The sequence below is a fragment of the Brassica napus genome, chromosome C3 (genome assembly GCF_020379485.1).
Source record: "Brassica napus cultivar Da-Ae chromosome C3, Da-Ae, whole genome shotgun sequence".
NCBI lineage: Eukaryota > Viridiplantae > Streptophyta > Magnoliopsida > Brassicales > Brassicaceae > Brassica > Brassica napus.
In genome coordinates this window covers 68,575,299-68,595,280 of record NC_063446.1, presented here as the reverse complement: position 1 = coordinate 68,595,280, position 19,982 = coordinate 68,575,299, and the positions used below count along the sequence as shown (strand labels likewise).

The following is a 19,982-nucleotide window of genomic DNA, read 5'->3' as shown; positions in this document are numbered from 1 at the left end:
AAGGAGGTCAGCGTCACTCAAATCCGGTCAAGTGAGAACTCAGCCGACCTCTTCACCAAATCACTTCCCACCAGCACATTCAAGAAGCTTACGCAGCAGATTGGCATGCGAAGACTCAAGGACCTTCAGTGATGTCCAAATCAGGGGGAGTAATGTGTGTTGTACTCTTTTTCCTGTCCTTGGTTTCCCTTTTTACCACATTGGGTTTTGGGTTTTCCAGGAGAGGTTTTAATGAGGCAACGTTAGCACATTACAAGCCCGATATGGTTATGGCATCCAAGGGGGAGTGTTATAAATCCATGATATGGATATGTGGATTGCCATTAACCATTAAGGAGGTTTACATCTGACCCGACTATCCGGTCCGTCTACACCCGTCTCCGGTCCGTCTACATCCGACCAAGACTAGTCAAGATGAAGACTCATTCAACCGGAGCATTTATGAGCTTTGACCAAGTCTAGATATTTGTAGTCAAATGTATTAAATGTGTAGATTCTCTCTTTTGTGTAAACCCTTATGAACCTCCACTATATATTGATAGTGAGAGCTAATGAGAAAGACACAACTTTCAAAGCAACACTTCTCTCATATTTCTAACAAAGTTTTTTTTTTACGAAAAAATCAACTCGAAGAAAGCAAATAAACTCAAAAGAGAAAACGAATTAAGACAAATACTTATTTAGAGTTTGTATATTGATTATGTGTGAATAAATTTACAGTCCCTTAGATCCATATTTATATTAACCTCAAAATTCAATATTTTTTATGAATACATACTTAATATTTGCGCTTTTGTATTGGCCGAACTACATCCGACCTAACAAATACTGGTCTTTTTTAGTGGTGCACAGAGATTTAAGAAACTTCTAAAATTACCAAGTTTGATTTTATTCTTGTTTTATATCAACTTTACTATCTCTAAAAAAATGTTATGTTATACTAATCGTATTCTTGTTTTCATACTTATAAGTATACAACACATAATAAGCCTTTAGTCAAAAAAGTATACAAGACATGCTACAAATGATCTTTAAAAAAATATTTATTGTTCTTGGTATTGATTTCAGTGAAGCTTTAAGTTATATACATTCAAAACTACCTATAAGACTATCTATGACTATAGCAAAATGCAAGATTTTGAGTTTTGTGCATGACATTTTTTTATAAATATTTTTTTTGAACTTTTATGTTTTATAGATTCAACTCGAGACAGAGTGACTGGTAATGGTATATAAACATAATTGAAAAATGAATATAATAGTCACAAAAGCAAGTATATTGATTTTTATGTTAGAAATTTTTGAAGATAGCATGGCATTGGCATATATAACTGATTTCTCTCTTCTTTAATGCAAGCTTAGTTGTTAGTTGCTTTACAGAGAATGAACCAAAGAGTTATTCCTGTAGATAAAACTACAGTAAGCAATGGCCCTTATCATCCTTAAAACTGTACATAGAGAAGGGAAACTTTGTTGATGGCAAATTCAAAGTTTGAAAGAAACTTCAGATTCTGTGTTGAGAAGAAGAAACAACAAAAAGGTTTGCATAGCGCAAACATGTTTTTTAGTTAACTCAGGGAGATAACCCAACATTAAAAGAGTAAAAACTTTTAGTTTGAAGAGAGGTGAGCAACTAGCTGAGTGAGATTGTCTTCCTTCCTGATACTCTCCACCCAATTAGCATTAATATGAACCCTTTCAATGCTCTGCTTCAAGGTTCTTGCCATCGAAGGCTTTGATCTCATTGCAAAAAACTCCTCCACTTCTTTCGCTTTCTCAAACGACGCAAACTGTGACAAATGGACATAAAGAGGAATCAGTGACAGAACATAAAAAAATCAAGAGATGTGTATGGAGTATGGACGAATGAAAGAAGAACAAACCGGTGATACAACTGCACTTATGAAGCGTGTTATGAGAAATCCAGAACCCCATGTCTCCTCAACGTACTCCCACTTCTCCTGTAGCCATTTCCAGGCTCCTTCACGTCCTTCCCAACTTACACCGTAGAGCCCATAAAGTGCATCTTGATTACGGACCTGGATAATTATCAATAATATTGATTATTCACTAATATACAGAGTTGAAAGTAAAATCATTACTATGTATGTACCACCTCATCAGACAATACAAAGTTAAGAACATCTTGAACTATACTGGGGTCAGGGCAACATGCTAAAGAACCTGCAAGAAAAAAAAAAACATTAGCAATTGAAATGACAAATTTAAATTCGTTTTTCTATTGAGAGATTAGTTACCTAGGATTCTTGTTTTCTCCTCGCTCATTTCTGTTTCCCTATAAACTCTCAGAAGAGACTCATAACCAGACTTGTCTGACTTGTTGGCTCTCTGCATTACAGCAACATAAGCAGCCTGCCAAACACGTACAGTTCAATCATAAGGTCACCATTTCCAATTTCAAAGTTTAATTGGATTATGTTATAAGAAACAAACTCTTCTAAGGTCAGGAGGCAGAAGTGAAGTGTTCCTATCAGCTAAGAATGCATCAAATCTCCGAGTTGCTTCCTTCCGTGTCTCATCATGCCCAAACACAGCAAGTGCAGTTAGAACTTCCCCTCTCAGCATAGCATCTAGATGGCTCTCCCCTTGTTTTGGGTCCCAACCTAGTTTCCTGTAACAACAATGAACATTGTAACAACCTAGTTTTCCTTTTTCATTGGTAAATAGAACATCAAGTTAAAATATACCTTTTTGTTGTTGATAAGTCTAAATTCTGTAGATGGGTAAAACAACTTACCCTGCAGCAAATTGGAAAACACCGACGAAAAGTTGTTTAATCTCAGACATCAGTTCTAGATTTGCATCTGCTGCAATCTTCACAAGTTTGTAGCTTATCTGTATGGAGGAAGAGTCAGAGCCATAGGCTAAAGCATAACTAATGAATAAGGGAAGATCAAAAACAAAACAAAACAAAAAGATTCTTACAACAATGAGGTTTGACATCACAGTATAGTCAAGTTCCTTCTTGTAAGCACTAATCAAAGTGAGCAAAGAAGCCAAAGATTGCTGACGAGCCATAGAAAGTGCGAAAGAATCATCCAAAATACCTGTGAAAGAAAAAAAAGACATAATTTACATGATGTCAACAAGAAAAACAAATCTTTAAAAGGTTGCATTACCATATCTATCAATAGAGGTCAAGCTTTGGTTCTCTGTTGCCTTTCTGAGTCCAGCGGCAAGGGTGTCATCATATTTCACCCTGTAGAATCCAGCCTGATCGACATTGATTTTTATCCACGTACCACTACCATCATCGATGGAGGAGCCCAATAACTCCTTTAGATCATATACTCCAGATTTGGATTCCAACAAGAAGTTTTTGCGCATGTCATATGAACCACAGCACAAAGTTACAGGCACAATCCATTGTCCTTCCCCAGGAGAACCGCTTGACAGGAAACGAGACTGTAATTTAAACATTAAATATAGTTAGTTGATCATACAAAAGATATCATAATGAGCCTCCAACCTAAGTGGAGGTTAAAACGCTTATAAGTAATACATCCAGCAAGGGAAATGAGTGTATGAACCTGCTCAAGTTCCAATTTTCCATCTGTGATTTTGGCTGAGACAACAGGATATCCAGTTTGTTTTGTCCAAAAACTCATGAGCTTGTTCACAGGTTCTCCTGATTCTGCTTCCAAAGCAGACCAGAGGTCTTCTGTCTTTGCGTTTGAGTAAGCGTGATTTTTTACGTATGCAGCAAGCGACTTCTGCTCACCAAAGTAGGGTAAGAAATTTTGGAGACGTTAGAGCTCAATAGTCCTAAAATTGCTTTTGTAAGAGAATAAAAATGGGCATGAGCAGAACCTGAAAAACTTCAGCACCAAGATAGCTTTGTAGCATGCGGATGACAGATGCACCCTTCATGTAGCTTATTGCGTCAAATATTTCGTCAATTTCAGCAACGTGATTAACCTCCACCTGAGGACATTTTCATAATATGGTATAGTTGGATGAGCCACTGCCACATACAAACATAGATACTTGTTTTGGTTACCTCTATGGGGTGAGACTCCTCAAGCCCATCTAGCCTTAGACCATCAGTAGATTCGTCTAGAAACTGAGTCCAAATTTTCCATTCAGGGAACAAACTATCAATAGCCAAGTAGCTGACCTGAAATAGATAAAAGAGAAACGTTACATTCACAACAAAACTCAAAACATTTTGTTTATACAAAGACATAGATTTTGTAATGTACCCAAGTAGCAAAACCCTCATTCAGCCATAGATGAGTCCACCACTCCATAGTGACAAGATTACCAAACCACTGGTGGGCCAGTTCATGGGCAACTACAATTGCAACCTAGCATGATAAATTAAAAGCTTTAGAAAATTGCGCAAAAGCACACAAGGAAAGATTCTTCTAAGAGGATAATTAGAAAATGTTTGCAGTACTCTCTGTTTGTTAGAAGCTGCTGAATGTTGCTCATCATAGAGAAGAATAGTTTCACGGTATGTTACTAAACCATAATTCTCCATAGCTCCAGCAGCAAAATCCGGTATCGCAATCATATCCATTTTGGGAAGAGGATATGGCACAGCAAAGTACCTGCAAGAATATTTGGAGTAATTTTACAATGAATATCACACAAGCCTAAAAGTTGATGAAGGAACCTACTCTTTGAACAGATCCAAAGTTTTTGCACCAACATGCAATGCAAATTTCCCTTGGTCAGCTTTGCCCACTTGACAGTACACTCTCACTTTGATCCCTGAGAAAAAGATGAAACTTGATTTAGTCCTTTAACAATATGGAAGATAATAGGGGATAAAATGAATATATATTACCATCGGATGTATGATCTTCCACGTAGTCAAACAAACCAACAACAATGGCTACCAAATATGTAGACATAATTGGTGACTCTTGATAAGAGACAACCTTCACATTCCCATCAACTTTCTCGTCCACGATGGGCATATTAGAGAGAGCCACTAATTCAGCCGGTACCTCTAGTGTGATCTTGAAGGTAGCCTGTCACCAAATTTGTCCATATAGGTAGATAAAGACATAAGAAAAAACAATATGCCACTATTGATATCCTCATGCGGATGAAAGAAGAGGTAAATAGAAAGAACATGTAGAATGTAAACCTTGCAAGCAGGTTCATCCCAGCATGGGAAGCATTTCCTAGCATCAGCTGGTTCAAACTGAGTAACTGCCATATTCTTCTTCTCACCGTTATGTTCATAGGTACTGCACCAAGGATAAAAAAAAGTTAGTCCTACTAACCCATATCAATTTAAATTTATTACTTAAACATTTACCTTTTGTAAAATCCCTTCAGTTTGTCATTGAGTATACCACTGAACCCAAGTTGTAGAACTCCAACTCCACGGGGAAGAATCTCAGTAAATTCGAGCACCAGAATCTCATCCTCCTCAAACAGGACAACTTTGGGAGCTGCAAGGGCCTGCTTAACCAAAAAATAATAATAATACATATTAAACCCCTCGATTTTCAGACAAGAAACATAAGACGCAACAAGATGTAAATGATTCTACTGTCTGAATGATATATTGATATATGAAGTAGGCACATATAAACTCAACACAATCCAATATTTTCTCCATTAAATCCAATCCACATGACAGCTGACTAAAGGTCAAAATGAGAAGCTAATCATGAAAATATATCTAACAACACTACTTACTCAGCGACCAAAGCAACATCAACACCGTGATACCTAACCACGTTATCGGAATAGATCAGCTGAGTGTTGTATATATAATATATACCTTAGAGGAGGTAAGAGGCGTGAAGGAGACGGAATCATCATTGACTGAGATATCAGCTGCGTTGAGAACGATGAAGCGAGTATCTGCGACAATATCTACATCGATGGAGACTGTTCCGGTGAAAGTACAGGCGATGAGATCGGGAATGAGACGGAGATCGTATCGTTTTGGGACGGCGAACTTAGGGAGACGAGGTTGACCTTTGAACTTATCCATTATCGTGCAAAGGAATGATTACTGTGTGTGTGTTTTTTTTTCTCTTACGGAGGGAGGCTTTATATATAGAGCCGAAAACTAAAGGGCTCTTAACCTTAAACCAAAAAAAAAAAAATGCAAAAAAGTGTTTGATATAAGAAAACTCTTGATGTAACGCCACGCTCGATAATGACATGACCAGAAGTAGGGATGTTAACTACAGGGTTAGGGCTCAGCCCTCTTTTGTTTATTATAAGCCCAGCCCTATTTTAACCCAACCCTATTTTGACCCTATTATAATTAAGGGTTAGGGCTGGTACCAGGGTTAACTCATTTAATTGAAAAAAATATTTCATTTATTTTTGTTCTTAAATTTTAAAGATAAAACTAGAAAAATTAAGATATCATATGATTCTTTCCTCCAATTTGTTGAGCATCAAAATCAAAAGTTTTCCTTCCAAAATCGCAAAATCGAGTTTTTGCTCCACAACTAAGAATAAAATTTTTCCGTCAAAAAAAAATTGTGCTTTTTTCCGCCAAAACCTAATTTGAGTTTTCCACCAAAACCACAAAATCAAGTTTTCCCGCCAAAACCGCAAAATCGAGTTTTCCCGCAAAAACAGCAAAAACCGCAAAATCGAGTTTTCCTGTCAAAACCGGCAAATCAAGTTTTCCCGCCAAAACTGTAAAATCGCGTTTTCCCGCCAAAACAGCAAAATCAAGTTTTCCGCCGAAACCGGCAAATCGGGTTTTCCCGCAGAAACCGTAAAATCTAGTTTTTCCGCCAAAACCGCAAAATCGAGTTTTCCCGCCAAAACCGCAAAATCGAGTTTTCCCGCCGAAACCGGCAAAAACGAGTTTTTCCGCCGAAACCGGCAAATCGAGTTTTTCCGCCGAAACCGGCAAATCGAGTTTTTCCGCCGAAACCGGCAAATCGAGTTTTCCCGCCAAAAACTACAAAATCGTGTTTTCCCGCCGAAACAGCAAAAACGAGTTTTCCGCCGAAACCGACAAATCAGGTTTTCCCGCCAAAACTGCAAAATCGAGTTTTTCCGCTGAAACCGCAAAATCGAGTTTTTCCGCCAAAACTAAAACCGCAATATCGAGTTTTCCCTACAAAACCGGCAAATCGAGTTTTCCCGCCAAAACCGTGAAATTGAGTTTTACGGGTTTTCCAAAAAAACTAAATTTAATTTTACGTTTTCACGGGAAAATTCGATTTTGAGGTTTTGGCGAAAAACTCGATTTTGATTTTTTGGCGGGAAAACTCGATTTCGAAGTTTTGACGAAAAACTCGATTTTGCGTTTTTGGAAGGAAAACTCGATTTTGTTGTTTTAGTTGAAAACTCGATTTTGCGGTTTCGACGGAAAATTTCGTTGTTCAGTTTTTGGCGAGAAAACTCTACTTTAAGTTTTTTTTGATGAAAAACATTATTAAATATTGTATAATAGTTGTGTGAATCAAAATAAAAGGGTTAGAATTTAAACCCTGGTCCTATTAGGGCCAACCCTATTTAAACCCTGTTTAAAAAATGAGGGTTAGGGTTACAAATGGGTTTGCAGGGTTAGGGCTAACCCTGTCACGTTGAGCCCATATTAACATCCCTGACCAGAAGTGATTCCAGTTCGTGTAACGTTTGACGTTGACAATGTTGGTCCCACGAGAATAAACAGGCCTAAACAGTCTGGGCTCAATCTGCTAATGGGCTTTGCATAGTGCTTTTATCTGCCGTAAAACGGCGTCGTTTGGATTTTCCCACACTCCTCCGATCTCCGAAGCTTCAGGCGTCGTCGAGGCTGAGGTTTACGGGTTTAGATTCAGACATCTTCTTCTTCTTTGTCCTGTCTAATCAAATTTAGTCTTCCACCTGTTCCGATCTGTTCAGGGTAACATTTCTCCTTCTTGACTTTCATCTATATTTGATGTATGTTTGTTTGCTCTTTGAAGAGAGATCATTATATTAATCATGAGTACAATATTTTTGACAAATAAAATTCTTTCGTCATTGTGAAAGGATCCATGCTTCTTGATGAAGCTTTTATAAGATTCTTGTGTTTCACATTTTTCTTTATTTCTTCGAATTGATAATAAGTTTTTGAACTACGTATATAGGTACTAAGCTCAAAAGTCACAAGTGATTGAAACAATGGGCTTGTTGAAGAAAAAGGATTCAACTTCAACTCGCTCCTCTACTTCTCCCTGCGCAGATTTGCGAACTGCTTACCACAACTGCTTCAATAAGTGAGTTTTCCTTTTTCCTTTCTCTAGTGTTTGTTTAAGTGTTTAGTAGCTAGCAATGGTGAACCAAAATGGAAATATATGGTCTTTTGATTCAAGTACTTCCCTTTATATGAAATCTTTTGGTTAGTGTATAACTCTGATCCAAAACCATTGAAAGTTGCATCCTTTTATCTTTGATTCTGCAGATGGTACTCAGAGAAGTTTGTTAAAGGGCAATGGGATAAAGAAGAGTGTGTTGCTGAGTGGAATAAGTACAGAGACTGTCTCTCGGTAACTCACCCACTCTACTTCTCTTCTTCTTCTTCTTCTTCAGCTCTATTCATGTTTTTGTCTGATCATCTTAATCAATTCCATAAACTTCTCTTTCTGAGTAGTTTTGTTTTTTCATGTATTCAAACAGGAGAATTTAGATGGTAAAATTCTCACTCGCATGTTGGAGGTTGATAGTGAGCTGATTCAAACAAAGCAAGCTGATTCAAAAGAATCCAGTCGATGATGACGCTTGACCACTTAATGTTTCTCAATGACATTGTCTCTTTGAAACAGCTCCATTGAGAAACTCTTTTTTTATAGGATAGCATACCAGTACTAATCAAAGTAGAAGGAGAATGTTGTATTTCTTTATTTGACCCACACAGCCTCAAAAATAAAATCACTTACTGATTATTCAGAAGAAATATATACTTTATTTATAGATAGCAAGAAGACTAAAGATGTTGCCTCCTGCGATGTCTCATGATTTATACTGGAGAAATACAGGAGAAAGGAGACATAAACTGCGTTGGAGGAGCTGGAAACAAGATACTTGTGTGTATTCTTCTCAAGATAATGCAGTGTAACTTGAATTACAATCTATTGAGTAAATTAGGCCTGGACGTTCGGGTCAGGTTTTTCGGATTTCAGTTCTCTTTTATAACACCTCTTATGTCTCATTCTAGTAAATTTGTAAGTACGGGTCGGGTTCAGATATAACACATCGGGTTCGGGTCGGTTTTGTATCACATCATAAAACCCATAAAGTAATCATATATCATTCGGATTCGGGTTATATCGGATCGGTTCGGATATACCTGAAATAAAATCTAAAATTTAAAAGTAAAACATAAGAAATAAATATTTATTATTTATTTATATATAATTAAGTATTTAAGGTAATTATTTAAATTTTAAATACTTATTGTTAGATAACATATCAAAATAAATATGAAATTGAATATTTGAAGTATATATTCATGTTTCATATAATTATATTGTATATTATTTTGGACATTCGGATCAATTTCTTCGGATATTTTTTCGGATTATTCGTTTTTCGATTTTTTGGTTACCTGTTCGGGTTCGGTTAATAACACTTCGGTTTCGGTATGTTTTGTATCACCTTACAAGACTCATTCGGATATTTTTTACATTTCGGACCGGATACGCATCGGGTTTTTCGGTTCGGGTTCGGTTCGGATTTCGGATATTATGCCCAGGCCTAGAGTAAATCAAAAACTTAATCTCTGTCCAACCTTCCAAACTACCAAAAATCACCACATGAGCATTTACCATCCTTGAACCTGTGAAACCGGTTTGCATCTCTCAGTACAATCTCTCTACCATACACTTTCGCTATATACTTCATCGCATTGTGGCAATCTCCACAGACGCGAAGATTCTTTATGACACGGATCGGTGTTGCTGGAGGAGTGCTCATAAGCCCGAAAGCAACAGCCAGCTTCTCGCTGTGATAGTACAACGCCCTCTCTTTCTCCTCTTCCTCCACATCCACAAGTGTGTAATCCGTCTCAGGAACATACCCTTCTTGCTTGATGTCTCTGATCACATCTTTAACCTTCCTGTATATCAACTCGGCTTGAGGGTTTGATCTATCGTCCACAACAAATAGATGGATCTTGTTTTTCACCTCGATCCAACTGAAACCAGGGTCTTTCTTCACGTTTTGCCCTCTCATCATCGTCCTGGCAAGTTTCACCTCGGTCCATTTGGAAGCAGCAGCGTACATGTTTGATAAAAGCACATAAGCTGATGAATCCGATGGCTCTAGCTCCAAAAGCTTAGTGGCCACTCTCTTCCCTGTCTCTGTGTCCCCTTGAACTCTGCAAGCTGCAAGAAGAGCTCTGTACATTGACGCTGAAGCTTCCAGGGACATCGACTCGATCAGTTTCTCAGCCTCTCGGACAAGTCCAGCACGGCCAAGCGCGTCAGCTAAACAAGAGTAGTGTTCTATTTCAGGTTTAATTCCGTAGTCTCGATCCATTGACTTGATCTGCTTGTATGCCTCGGATACTAAACCTGAGTGACTGCAAGCAGAGAGAACACCGATGAAGGTGACCTTATCAGGTTTTATACCTAAAGATCTCATCTGTTCAAAAAGCTGGAGCGCTTCTTTGCCTTCCCCATGTTGAGCTAATCCTACCAACATCGCGTTCCAGGCGGCGATGTTCCTCATCTCAATCCTTTTAAACAAAGAAAAAGCGTCGTCGATGCTTCCACATTTAGCATACATGTCCACAAGTGAAGTTCCAACGAAAGGATCACCTGAGAAGTTCAGCTTGAGGGCATTTGCATGAATCTGACGCCCCTGTTCTAATGCTGTTAAACAAGAACTTGCTTTCGCAAGTGTGGCTATTGTAAACTCATCAGGTAACACTCCCATGAGTCTCATCTGGCTATACACATGGAAAGCTCGCTCTTCTTCTCCGTTCTCTATGCATCCTGATATCATAGTTGTCCAAGCAACATCGTCCGGCGCAGCAATGCAATTGAAAGCAACATGTGCTGCCTTCATATCGCCACATTTTACGTACATATCCAACACCCCACTGCTGACCCATAGATCTAAGTTGTATCCGGATTTGATTGCATAAGCATGGACTTGCTTTCCTTGATTCATTGCAAACAAGGAACCACATGTCTTAACCACTGTTGCAAGCGTGAAATCATCAGACCTATCTCCCTGTTTATGCATCAAAGCAAAGAGCTTCAGAGTCTTGTCGCCGTCATTACTCTGGGTGTAACCAGACATCATAGCATTACAAGCGACGAGATCGAAACTGTTCCTCGAGAACAAAACCTCTGCCTCTTTCATACACTTGTTCCGAGAGTAGGCGTCTATCAGAGCAGTAGAGACAAAACTGTCACCAACGTTATTGGTTTTAATTGCATGAACATGAACTTGTTTATTCAACGAGAGAGAAGAAGTTGCTTTTAGAACACTGGTTAGGGTATAATGGTCTGGTGTGAGGCCACAACGTAAGAGCTCCATAAACAGACACACTGCTTCCACTTCTAGGCCACTTTGAGCAAACCCGGAGATAACTGAGTTCCACGAAATCGAATCTCGTTCACTCATACTGTTAAAAACAGTCCTAGCGTAGCCGACTTTTCTCAGCTTACAGTACATGTTTATTAGACTATTCGCCACAGTGAGCATCAAATCAAAACCCAACTTCAATGCCATAGAATGAACTTGCTTCCCTAATGCTAAACTATCTAACCTAACAGCTGTAGATAACACCAAAACAAATGTGACACTGTCACATTCCAAGTTGGAATCAACCATATCCGCAAAACATTGGAGAAGAGATGAGTACTGACTTCCCTGGAGATACTTAGTTAATATCTGGTTCTTGGATCGTATTTCGGAAGCATCATTACCATTCACTTGTCTTCCTTCAGAATCATCACCAGAAACTCTATCAAGTAAACGCAAAGTGATTCCATTGGGATGCAAGCCACTTTTATGGAATGCAGAAGAGAGTTCAACTGCCTCTTCTTTAAAACCCATATCAAGATAAGCCTTCAACATCAAGTTCCATAGCACCACATCTCTACCAGGCATCTCCTCAAACAAAACCCTACCTTCCTTAACCTTACCGAACTTCAGATATATATTAACAAGACCTCCGGCAACAAACTCATCACTGTCCAAACCGATTTTGCAAGCATACCCATGAACTGCCTCTGAAGCCCACACATATCCAGAACACAAACAGAGTTTCAACAGAGGAGCCAAAGTCATTCGACTGGTGAACACAACGTTCTGTCGTAAACTCCGGAAAAGAACAAAACCCTCTTCGGTGCTGTCGATAACATGTTCGTAAGACTGGGCATATGCTGCTAAAATAGAGTTCCAGGAAACGAGGTCTCTTTCAGGCATTTTATCGAACACTCGGCGAGCGTGAGTGAGTGATCCGCACTTTGAGTACATTGTGATGAGGTTGTTGATTAAGAAACGTTCTGGGTTTTCTTCGGAGGTTAGGATACGTGCGTGCGTGCATTTCCCGAGCCTCAAGTCCGAGGAAGAGATGGCATGGCGTAGAAAGCCGAACCATTGTGAGGAAGAAGAAGAAGAAGGAGAAGAAGAAAATGGTGAATTAGTAGAAGTGAGAAGAAAAGGAGAGAAAGAATGAGAAGAGAGGAGATAGTAGAATCTGGGAGGTCTGTGGAAGGAGAAAGGGATGGCTTTGAGGCTTGCTTGCATGGTAAGTTTAAAAATGTAGCCTTTTGAAGATGAGCGACGTTTCTTGCACGTCACGAAACTAGAGACATATCTCTACGCTACCCTTCTTGTCAGAGAAAGAATATGAGGAATGATGAAAAGAGTCTGAACTTATATTTATTCAAGTGTAATTTTTCACTAACATTACTGAAAGAAAACAAAAAAAATGGTTATCATATTTTGATTGAGATGGTAATCACGGTATATTTGGAGCAATCCATTAGATCATCTCCAACCCAAACCTATTTTTTTCCTCTATAATTTCCACGAAAATAGAGTAACTAAATTTTGCTCTAATAGCTTAGAGGGATTTCAATTAGGCTCTCCATATAAACTATTCCATATATGTTGAATAATATTATTACATCAGTAGCAGCGATGTAGTCAAAGCAAATACAAAAAAAAAGTAAAGATTTTTGTGTCATCACACAACACAAGGCCATAGCTCCAGTCTCCAGACTCCAGAGGCCTAGAAGCACTACTGAAACTCGAGACTTGGACCCATTAGTTACATCTCAAACACCACACACTGACACACATCATAGCATTTAGTATAATTTTAGAGGTTGTATAAAACATTCCATGCAAACTCCTGGTCTTTCAAAAGATTAGGACTGCTGCAGACGCGCTTCAAACTAGGGCACACTGTTTGGAACCTCGCCATGCTCACTGAAGATATCTGTTAAATCACAAAGAGATGGTTTTCAAAGTTTTAAAGTCCCTTTTATGATCCATGGATTATTTGTTTAACTTTGATACCGAAGTAAACACTCCCTACTAATAATACCTTTGGACAGAAACGGAGATCCAGTATCTCTAGTGAGCAGCATCCTGATATAGCTGCTTCAACTCCTGCTTCATCCATTTTACATGACTACCAATAACAGAGGTGTCAAAATGTGTTTAGTGCACAAGTACTGGAACTATAGATATATATCTTGAACATATATAAACCCATGTGATTTAACTAGCTTAAAACCAAAACAATTAAGATATAACTGTGGAATAAAACCATTACCTGAAGAAAGAGAGTAGACAATCTTGGACAGCCAAGCTTCAGTACTTCCAGAGAGCAACAGTTGCTATACAATCCATTTTTTGAATTTAAATTTAATTAGCAAATGGAGTAACACCAATCTTTTTCTGTGAGAACTAAAGAAACAAAGTCATATTACAACTTGTAAACCCTCTCATACCTTAGATTAAGTTTGACCAGGTTGGAACAAGCGAGATCAACCTCCTCTAAATGGACCGATAGAGAAAGGTTCAGTGATGATAAATGATCAAACCGAGCTGCAGGTGGTATCAACACTTTTCTGATATTGGGGCAACCCACACAGTTGAGGTTTTGCAGTAACCGGTTGGATGTTTCAGCTGATTCTTGAGTATTCTCACTAGAATTGAATACACCAAAGTAATCAAGGTCATGCATGTTAACACAGCCGTTCAAGCTCAAATGGGTCAAGTGTGTGCAGCAGGCAAGTAGATTATCTATGGTAGTCTGACAGAGAGTTCCATAAGACAGGTCCAACTCTTCAAGTGCGGGTAATGCACCTTCTTTGTATAGAGGCTCCAATGATGAGTCAGTAAGATCTTTGCAGGCGTGTAGTTTGAGTACCTAAACAATAAAATATGCAAGAAGTTCTCATGAAATGAATAATAAGTATATATGCTCTACTGCAGACAGAAAGAAAACATTATACAAGTCATAAGGTCTTAACTACCTTCAGTTGAATACAAGACTTGAAGATGGGCTCCAGATTCATCACGCAAGTATACGACAAATCAAGAACAATCAAATTTTGGAGGCCTTTCAAGGAAGAAAAGCCATCAGAGCCTATAGAGGAGCAGGACATTAGCAGCAGTGACTCAATTAGTGGACAAGAAGCAGTGATTGTAGGGAGAGAGTCATCCCTCAGTTTCCTGGAAAGGCAATGGGGGGGGGGGGGGGAAGTCGATTAGCAGCAGCATAAAATCAGTCATGAAAATAAAAAAAATAACATACAATAAAGAATTACCCGCAGAAAGACGCATCTAAAGATGTTAATAAAGGACAAATGATGGATGCTTCAGACAGTCCACCGAAACATTTCAAGTCAAGGGACACCATATAAGGCGCTTCGATACTGAGCACACTCAGTTTTGGGCATATTCCTAGATTTAGAGACCGGACCGCAACCTGTTCACAACCAGAACGTTCAAGGGAGAAGTAATAAATCCTTCAGTTAAGAAAAGTCAGTTTTGTGATATGAGAGAAGAAACACTCACAGGCTTGAAGAATACAGTTTCAAGATTATCACATCCATCCAAACAGATCTGCTCTAAGCGAGGGCACTTCAACGCAAGAGAAGTAACAGCACGACAGCCAACAAGGGACAGACTAGACAACGATGAGTTGCAGAATCTCACTTCTGTTAAGCTCTACAAAATGATACAAGGTTTAAAAAACATTAAAATATGAGCAAGTGCTGCTTTAATTAACTATATATATTTCACTATGTTTATCAGATAAAATAGCAGTTAGTTGCCGCCAAAAGAACAAGAAGAAACTGGATCACACACCTCACAGTTGTCAAGAATTAATGACTTGAGCATTGGGCATCCACCATCATCACTAAATACAGTGTTGGACAGTGATTTACAACCAGTGAGATCCACTTCTTGCAAGGACTGGCATTGCAGAACTAATGTTGTCAAATTCTCCTGTTTCTTGATAGCTAATCTCTGCACCAAAAATGAAGAAATGTTAACGGGTTATTTAGAACAAAACTGTATTAACAAATCATGATAACTAAGTGCAGTGCATACTCGTAGGGCGTTGGAAGTGATTGTGACTCGGCAAAGAGCTGGACACTTTGAAACAGTGATTGATGAAAGCATGGTGCTTTGCAAGTTCAGCTCTGTGAATCTGTTACACACAGGGAAAAGAGGACACGTGTGTGAAATGATAGCAAAACTTTTCCAGAGGAAAACAAAAGATGAAGGCTATACCTGGGGCAATTTACTAGGCTTAAACTCCGCAAGAAGGAGAGATGCAACGCGACAGATGTCAACATGGTGCAATTATCAAGCTCCAAAACCTGTAATTAGATGATATGTGAGATTAACTTAACTGGATACAGTGGTCTTTAGTTAAAGGTTGTAGAACAGTGTGCATGTGTATGTGTGTGGAAAAAAGAAAAAACAGACACAGACCTCCAGCGCTGGACTGTTGGCAATCCAAGTCATAGACACGGATGTTATACAGCTACATCTATGAAGCTTGAGAACTGTCAACATGGGGAGATGTACTGACTTCAAAGAAGAAAAGGTCAAACAAGTCAGAAAACAAGTATGAGACAGCAGATAGCAGATAACATGACACCAACCTCAAAAGATATACTGGGGCAGCTTGAAGCATTAAGCATACGGAGACCAGCACAAGCCTGGGCTATTTCACGCAAAGTCCCGTTACTGAGATTGGAACATTTAGAAACATCGAGCGATTCTAATAGAGGACACGAAGTGACAGCTGAACGGATTACAACATCTAGGAGCTTACGGCACGAGGCTATGTCAAGATGTTGGAGGAGTGGACAGTGAAGCATCGCCCGTACCGTGTTGCTTCCTTTTAAGGATAAAGACCTGAGCTGCTGACACCTAATACGATAGATAAAAATTGAGAATAAAAAAAACCAATAAGAATCAAATGGAAAAAAAAAAACAACTTCACCTGATAGCCAAACGCATAACGCGACATTTTATAATTTTAAGTTCACGTAGCCGATCATGACTTAGGTGTATTTCCTGAGGACCAGTTCCTAGAAAAGCCTCACTTATGGTCACACTCCTCAAGCTATTACACTCCCTCAATACCTGGAAAATTTCCTCACTGACATGAACTTTTCCTATAATTAAGACCTCCAGGTTCCTGAAACAACAGACGAAATGGATATATATGATTTAAGTTTAATTTATGAAATCATATTCAAGGCTAAAGAAGACAGATACCTCAAAGTAGTAGCTGCTTTCATAGCCAGACTGTTGCTGACAGAAGGAACACCATAAACATTCACTTTAGTTGCATTGGGATAGCGATGGCACATGATTTCAACTGCCACACAAAAGCAACCAATGGTTATACTTTACTCTAATTATATATTAACGTCTTGCGAAAATACAAGTTTGAGTTAACATAGCTCTCTTAGAGAGGCCATTAAAGGTTGCAGAATGAATGCATCCAATGTTACCAACATACAAGTTTATTGTATTCACTAAAAATATCAGACAAATGTATAATAGTCCAAGACTCAATATCAATTCTCAGAGTTCCTTCAAGGTGTACACAGCAAAATAACAGAGAAGACAATGTTTAACATTATGTATTGAAAAGAACAACTTACACTGCTTGATAGAAATCCTCATATTTTGAAAGTTGAAGACCTTCCAAAAATCCTCATGAGCACTAGCTACTCTCCACTGGCGACATACCATAGCAGAGCGACAGAGGTCGATGTGATTCAAGAACGAGAACACCTGAAAGTGGAAAAAAAAAAATTACAAAAAAATCTATAAAAAGAAAAAGATTATCTTAAAATGCAAGAGTGTGTATACCACATGTAAGAGGTCATCATCAGTCAAATCAATATGAACTTGAGAATCATCATCTTTCCGACCATGATTTAAGATGAAATTTTGGCAGAACATAGCAGTATCTGTCCGAGAAGAAGATGCAACAGTTTTCTCCATGGACGAACCAGAAGCATCTGAAGATATCCCGGAAGCAGACCGGCATTCACTAAAACGAAAAGAAACAAACAAAATAACACCCAAAAAGGATTCATGATAGTTCAAAGGATGTTGGTCAAAAGCTGAGGCAGCTCCAAACTTGGTTTCTATCAAGATTCAGTGAGTAGAAAATGGAGTTTAGGGAGAGAGCTAACGCAAGGGCAGAGCACACTTTGGCACGCTTGTGGTGCGAATCGTCCTCCTCCTCCATCGTACAATCCTCAGCATTGCTCGATGACCATAAGCAGCGCTTCAATTCAGCCCCTGCGGCTTCTTCACCTTCCTCCATCCTCGCTAGCTTTAGTCTAAGGAAAGTTCGGTTCTAGGCAACACACAACTTCTTTAATCAAATAATCAATCAAACTTTTCTCAAGAGATCATCATATCCATATTTATACTAAAAAAATAAGACATATCTCTAATAGGATTAGAATAATAATCTGGAAAAACGTTAAAAAAAATAATAATATAATCCAAAAACCTTGAAAGACTGATCTCCAAGCTGCAGAAATTAGGGTTTGGGAAAATGGAGTGGTGAATAGGAAGCCAATAGATAACTGCGGTATTGTGTGGTTTTATTAGAGAGACTACTGCTGGACATTCGGGTTCTCGATTCGGATCTATTTTGATTTTGGGTTTTCGGTTTGGATTGATTCGGATTATTTGGGCTTGGAATGTTTAAAATCCATTTAGAAACGAAAGAATCGTTTACCATATAAGACACATTTAAGATTTTTTTAACGCGTGAAGACACATTAAGCCAGTTGGCACATTTTTTTTGGACAACTGTATTTTTTGCGTACTGTTATGCTTTCACGCCAAGTTACTTGTTTCTGTCTGGTTAGGTTAGAGTAACCAAATAGTTTAGAATACAACGATAGAACACAAAATGTGTAACGATTTTATATTTAAGAATTGCAGGTCCTTAGATTTCATTAGAAGGAAAAAGATCCAACGGTAGATAATAAGGTTGTATTACATTATTGTTTTGTATTTTTATTATACATTCATCCCTTATATCTTATTTTGACTGTATTTCAAAATTTAAAATACATAAATAAATATATTTGGTATAGTTTGTTCTAAATTGTTTTTTTTTTATACTTTAACATCCATTTTAATAATCTTAATAACTAATAAATAAATTTTTGTGGATAAACAATGTTTAAACATGTGTTCTAGTTTTGTGGACACGTGAGTTAGGGATAGACGATTTGTGGATTGGACGGAAGACTTGTGGATCTGATCTATCATAACATCTCTTTAAACTCATCCATCTTTTTCATAACAAAATTTTAAATCTTCTTTTTCCTGACATGTCTAATAATCATTCATATATAATAAAATTATCATTTAACAACCAATATCAAATGGACAAAAAACTGTAGATAACATTTTGATAACCATATATATATATATATATATATATATATATATATACTTTGATATTTTCAAAAAAATTAAAATTTTAATTTATTAATAAAAATGTTGTGGACGAAAGAGTTGTTGATTGATGCAAAGTGTTGTGGGTGATAGAGTTGTGGATTGGTGAATCTTGACTGATGCGAAAACGTATAATATAGATCTATATAATAATATTGTTATGTCTATCAATTTTAGTATGCTTATGGATGAGATAGTGTAGACAGTTTGGTGAAAACACGGTCTTGCTGACATGTTTTGTGAACATGTTATTGTAGATTTAGTGTGGACATGTTCTCGTGGACGGGTTCATGTTTTCGTGGAGGGTTTACCTTCAATAATTTCATGTTTTCGTGGAGGGTTTATGATACTTTGTACACACAAAAAACACAATGCTCCATCTCCACAAAGCTTTTTGGAATATATTTTTACATATTTTGTATAACTTGTTCATGATATTTTGTACATAAAAAAATATGGATGCTGGAATTAGTATTAAGTATTTTTAATAAAAAAAATCAGATACATTTGTATATATTAAGTTGGTTACGAAACATTTTATGAATAAGATATATACTCCCTCCCTTTGTATCATTTTAAGATGTGTTTAAAGTTTTTGCACAAATATTAAGAAAATACAATTTTTTATGTAATTGGCTTTGATTACATAAAATAACATTAAATAAAACTAATTTAACAAATAAAAAAAGATGCAGTATTTTATAATTGGTCAAAAATTTCAAATGACATTAAATTTCACCTAAAATTGCGAGAACAATCACTTATTTTGAAACAAAATCAAAATCTTTAAACACCAATTAAACTGATACAGAGGTTTAGTAAGGGGAGTTTTTAACACAACATATTAAGGTGTTGACTGGTTTCCCAGCTACCACCCGCAAACGCAGCTTTTGCGGTTGGTAGCATTTGACAGCGTTTCGAAACAATCATACAAATCGCTACAAATCGCTTCAAACCGTTCCGAACCTGTTAAAATCAAAAGCCGGTTCCAGCTAGCGTTTGCGGTTGCGAGAGGATAAATTTTTTTCCTTTTTTTTAAAACATATAAATACAAAAATAAAAATATT

The 19,982-nt window shown here is 37.7% G+C and overlaps 4 protein-coding genes across 4 annotated transcripts; 1 reads left to right on the top strand and 3 right to left on the bottom strand.

The window, feature by feature from the left end:
- Window positions 1–1,405: 1,405 nt before the first annotated feature.
- Window positions 1,406–6,485, bottom strand: LOC106361112 (aminopeptidase M1). Its single transcript, XM_013800811.3, has 18 exons — window positions 5,765–6,485; window positions 5,294–5,439; window positions 5,120–5,222; window positions 4,814–5,000; window positions 4,644–4,737; window positions 4,421–4,574; window positions 4,224–4,328; window positions 4,022–4,138; window positions 3,832–3,945; window positions 3,552–3,734; window positions 3,141–3,426; window positions 2,947–3,068; window positions 2,759–2,856; window positions 2,455–2,632; window positions 2,259–2,373; window positions 2,117–2,184; window positions 1,884–2,039; window positions 1,406–1,790 (listed from the first exon to the last, which is right to left on the bottom strand). Exons 1-18 carry the CDS (start codon window positions 5,978–5,980, stop codon window positions 1,611–1,613), a joined length of 2,622 nt encoding a protein of 873 aa, XP_013656265.1. The 5' UTR covers window positions 5,981–6,485; the 3' UTR covers window positions 1,406–1,610.
- Window positions 6,486–7,697: 1,212 nt separating this feature from the next.
- BNAC03G66760D (uncharacterized protein At4g33100) lies at window positions 7,698–8,867 on the top strand. Its single transcript, XM_013799421.3, has 4 exons — window positions 7,698–7,846; window positions 8,073–8,201; window positions 8,387–8,471; window positions 8,602–8,867. Exons 2-4 carry the CDS (start codon window positions 8,107–8,109, stop codon window positions 8,695–8,697), a joined length of 276 nt encoding a protein of 91 aa, XP_013654875.1. The 5' UTR covers window positions 7,698–7,846; window positions 8,073–8,106; the 3' UTR covers window positions 8,698–8,867.
- Window positions 8,868–9,679: 812 nt separating this feature from the next.
- LOC106361111 (pentatricopeptide repeat-containing protein At4g33170) lies at window positions 9,680–12,912 on the bottom strand. Its single transcript, XM_048750418.1, has one exon. The coding sequence runs from the start codon at window positions 12,685–12,687 to the stop codon at window positions 9,721–9,723; it is 2,967 nt and encodes a 988-aa protein (XP_048606375.1). The 5' UTR covers window positions 12,688–12,912; the 3' UTR covers window positions 9,680–9,720.
- A 109-nt stretch (window positions 12,913–13,021) lies between these two features.
- Window positions 13,022–18,155, bottom strand: LOC106361106 (F-box/LRR-repeat protein 15). Its single transcript, XM_013800807.3, has 18 exons — window positions 17,954–18,155; window positions 17,628–17,794; window positions 17,299–17,482; window positions 17,088–17,220; window positions 16,696–16,798; window positions 16,418–16,615; window positions 16,074–16,344; window positions 15,901–15,999; window positions 15,697–15,785; window positions 15,514–15,613; window positions 15,268–15,429; window positions 14,974–15,126; window positions 14,724–14,884; window positions 14,430–14,628; window positions 13,902–14,323; window positions 13,724–13,787; window positions 13,493–13,579; window positions 13,022–13,384 (listed from the first exon to the last, which is right to left on the bottom strand). Exons 2-18 carry the CDS (start codon window positions 17,759–17,761, stop codon window positions 13,265–13,267), a joined length of 2,679 nt encoding a protein of 892 aa, XP_013656261.2. The 5' UTR covers window positions 17,762–17,794; window positions 17,954–18,155; the 3' UTR covers window positions 13,022–13,264.
- Between the last annotated feature and the right edge of the window lie 1,827 nt (window positions 18,156–19,982).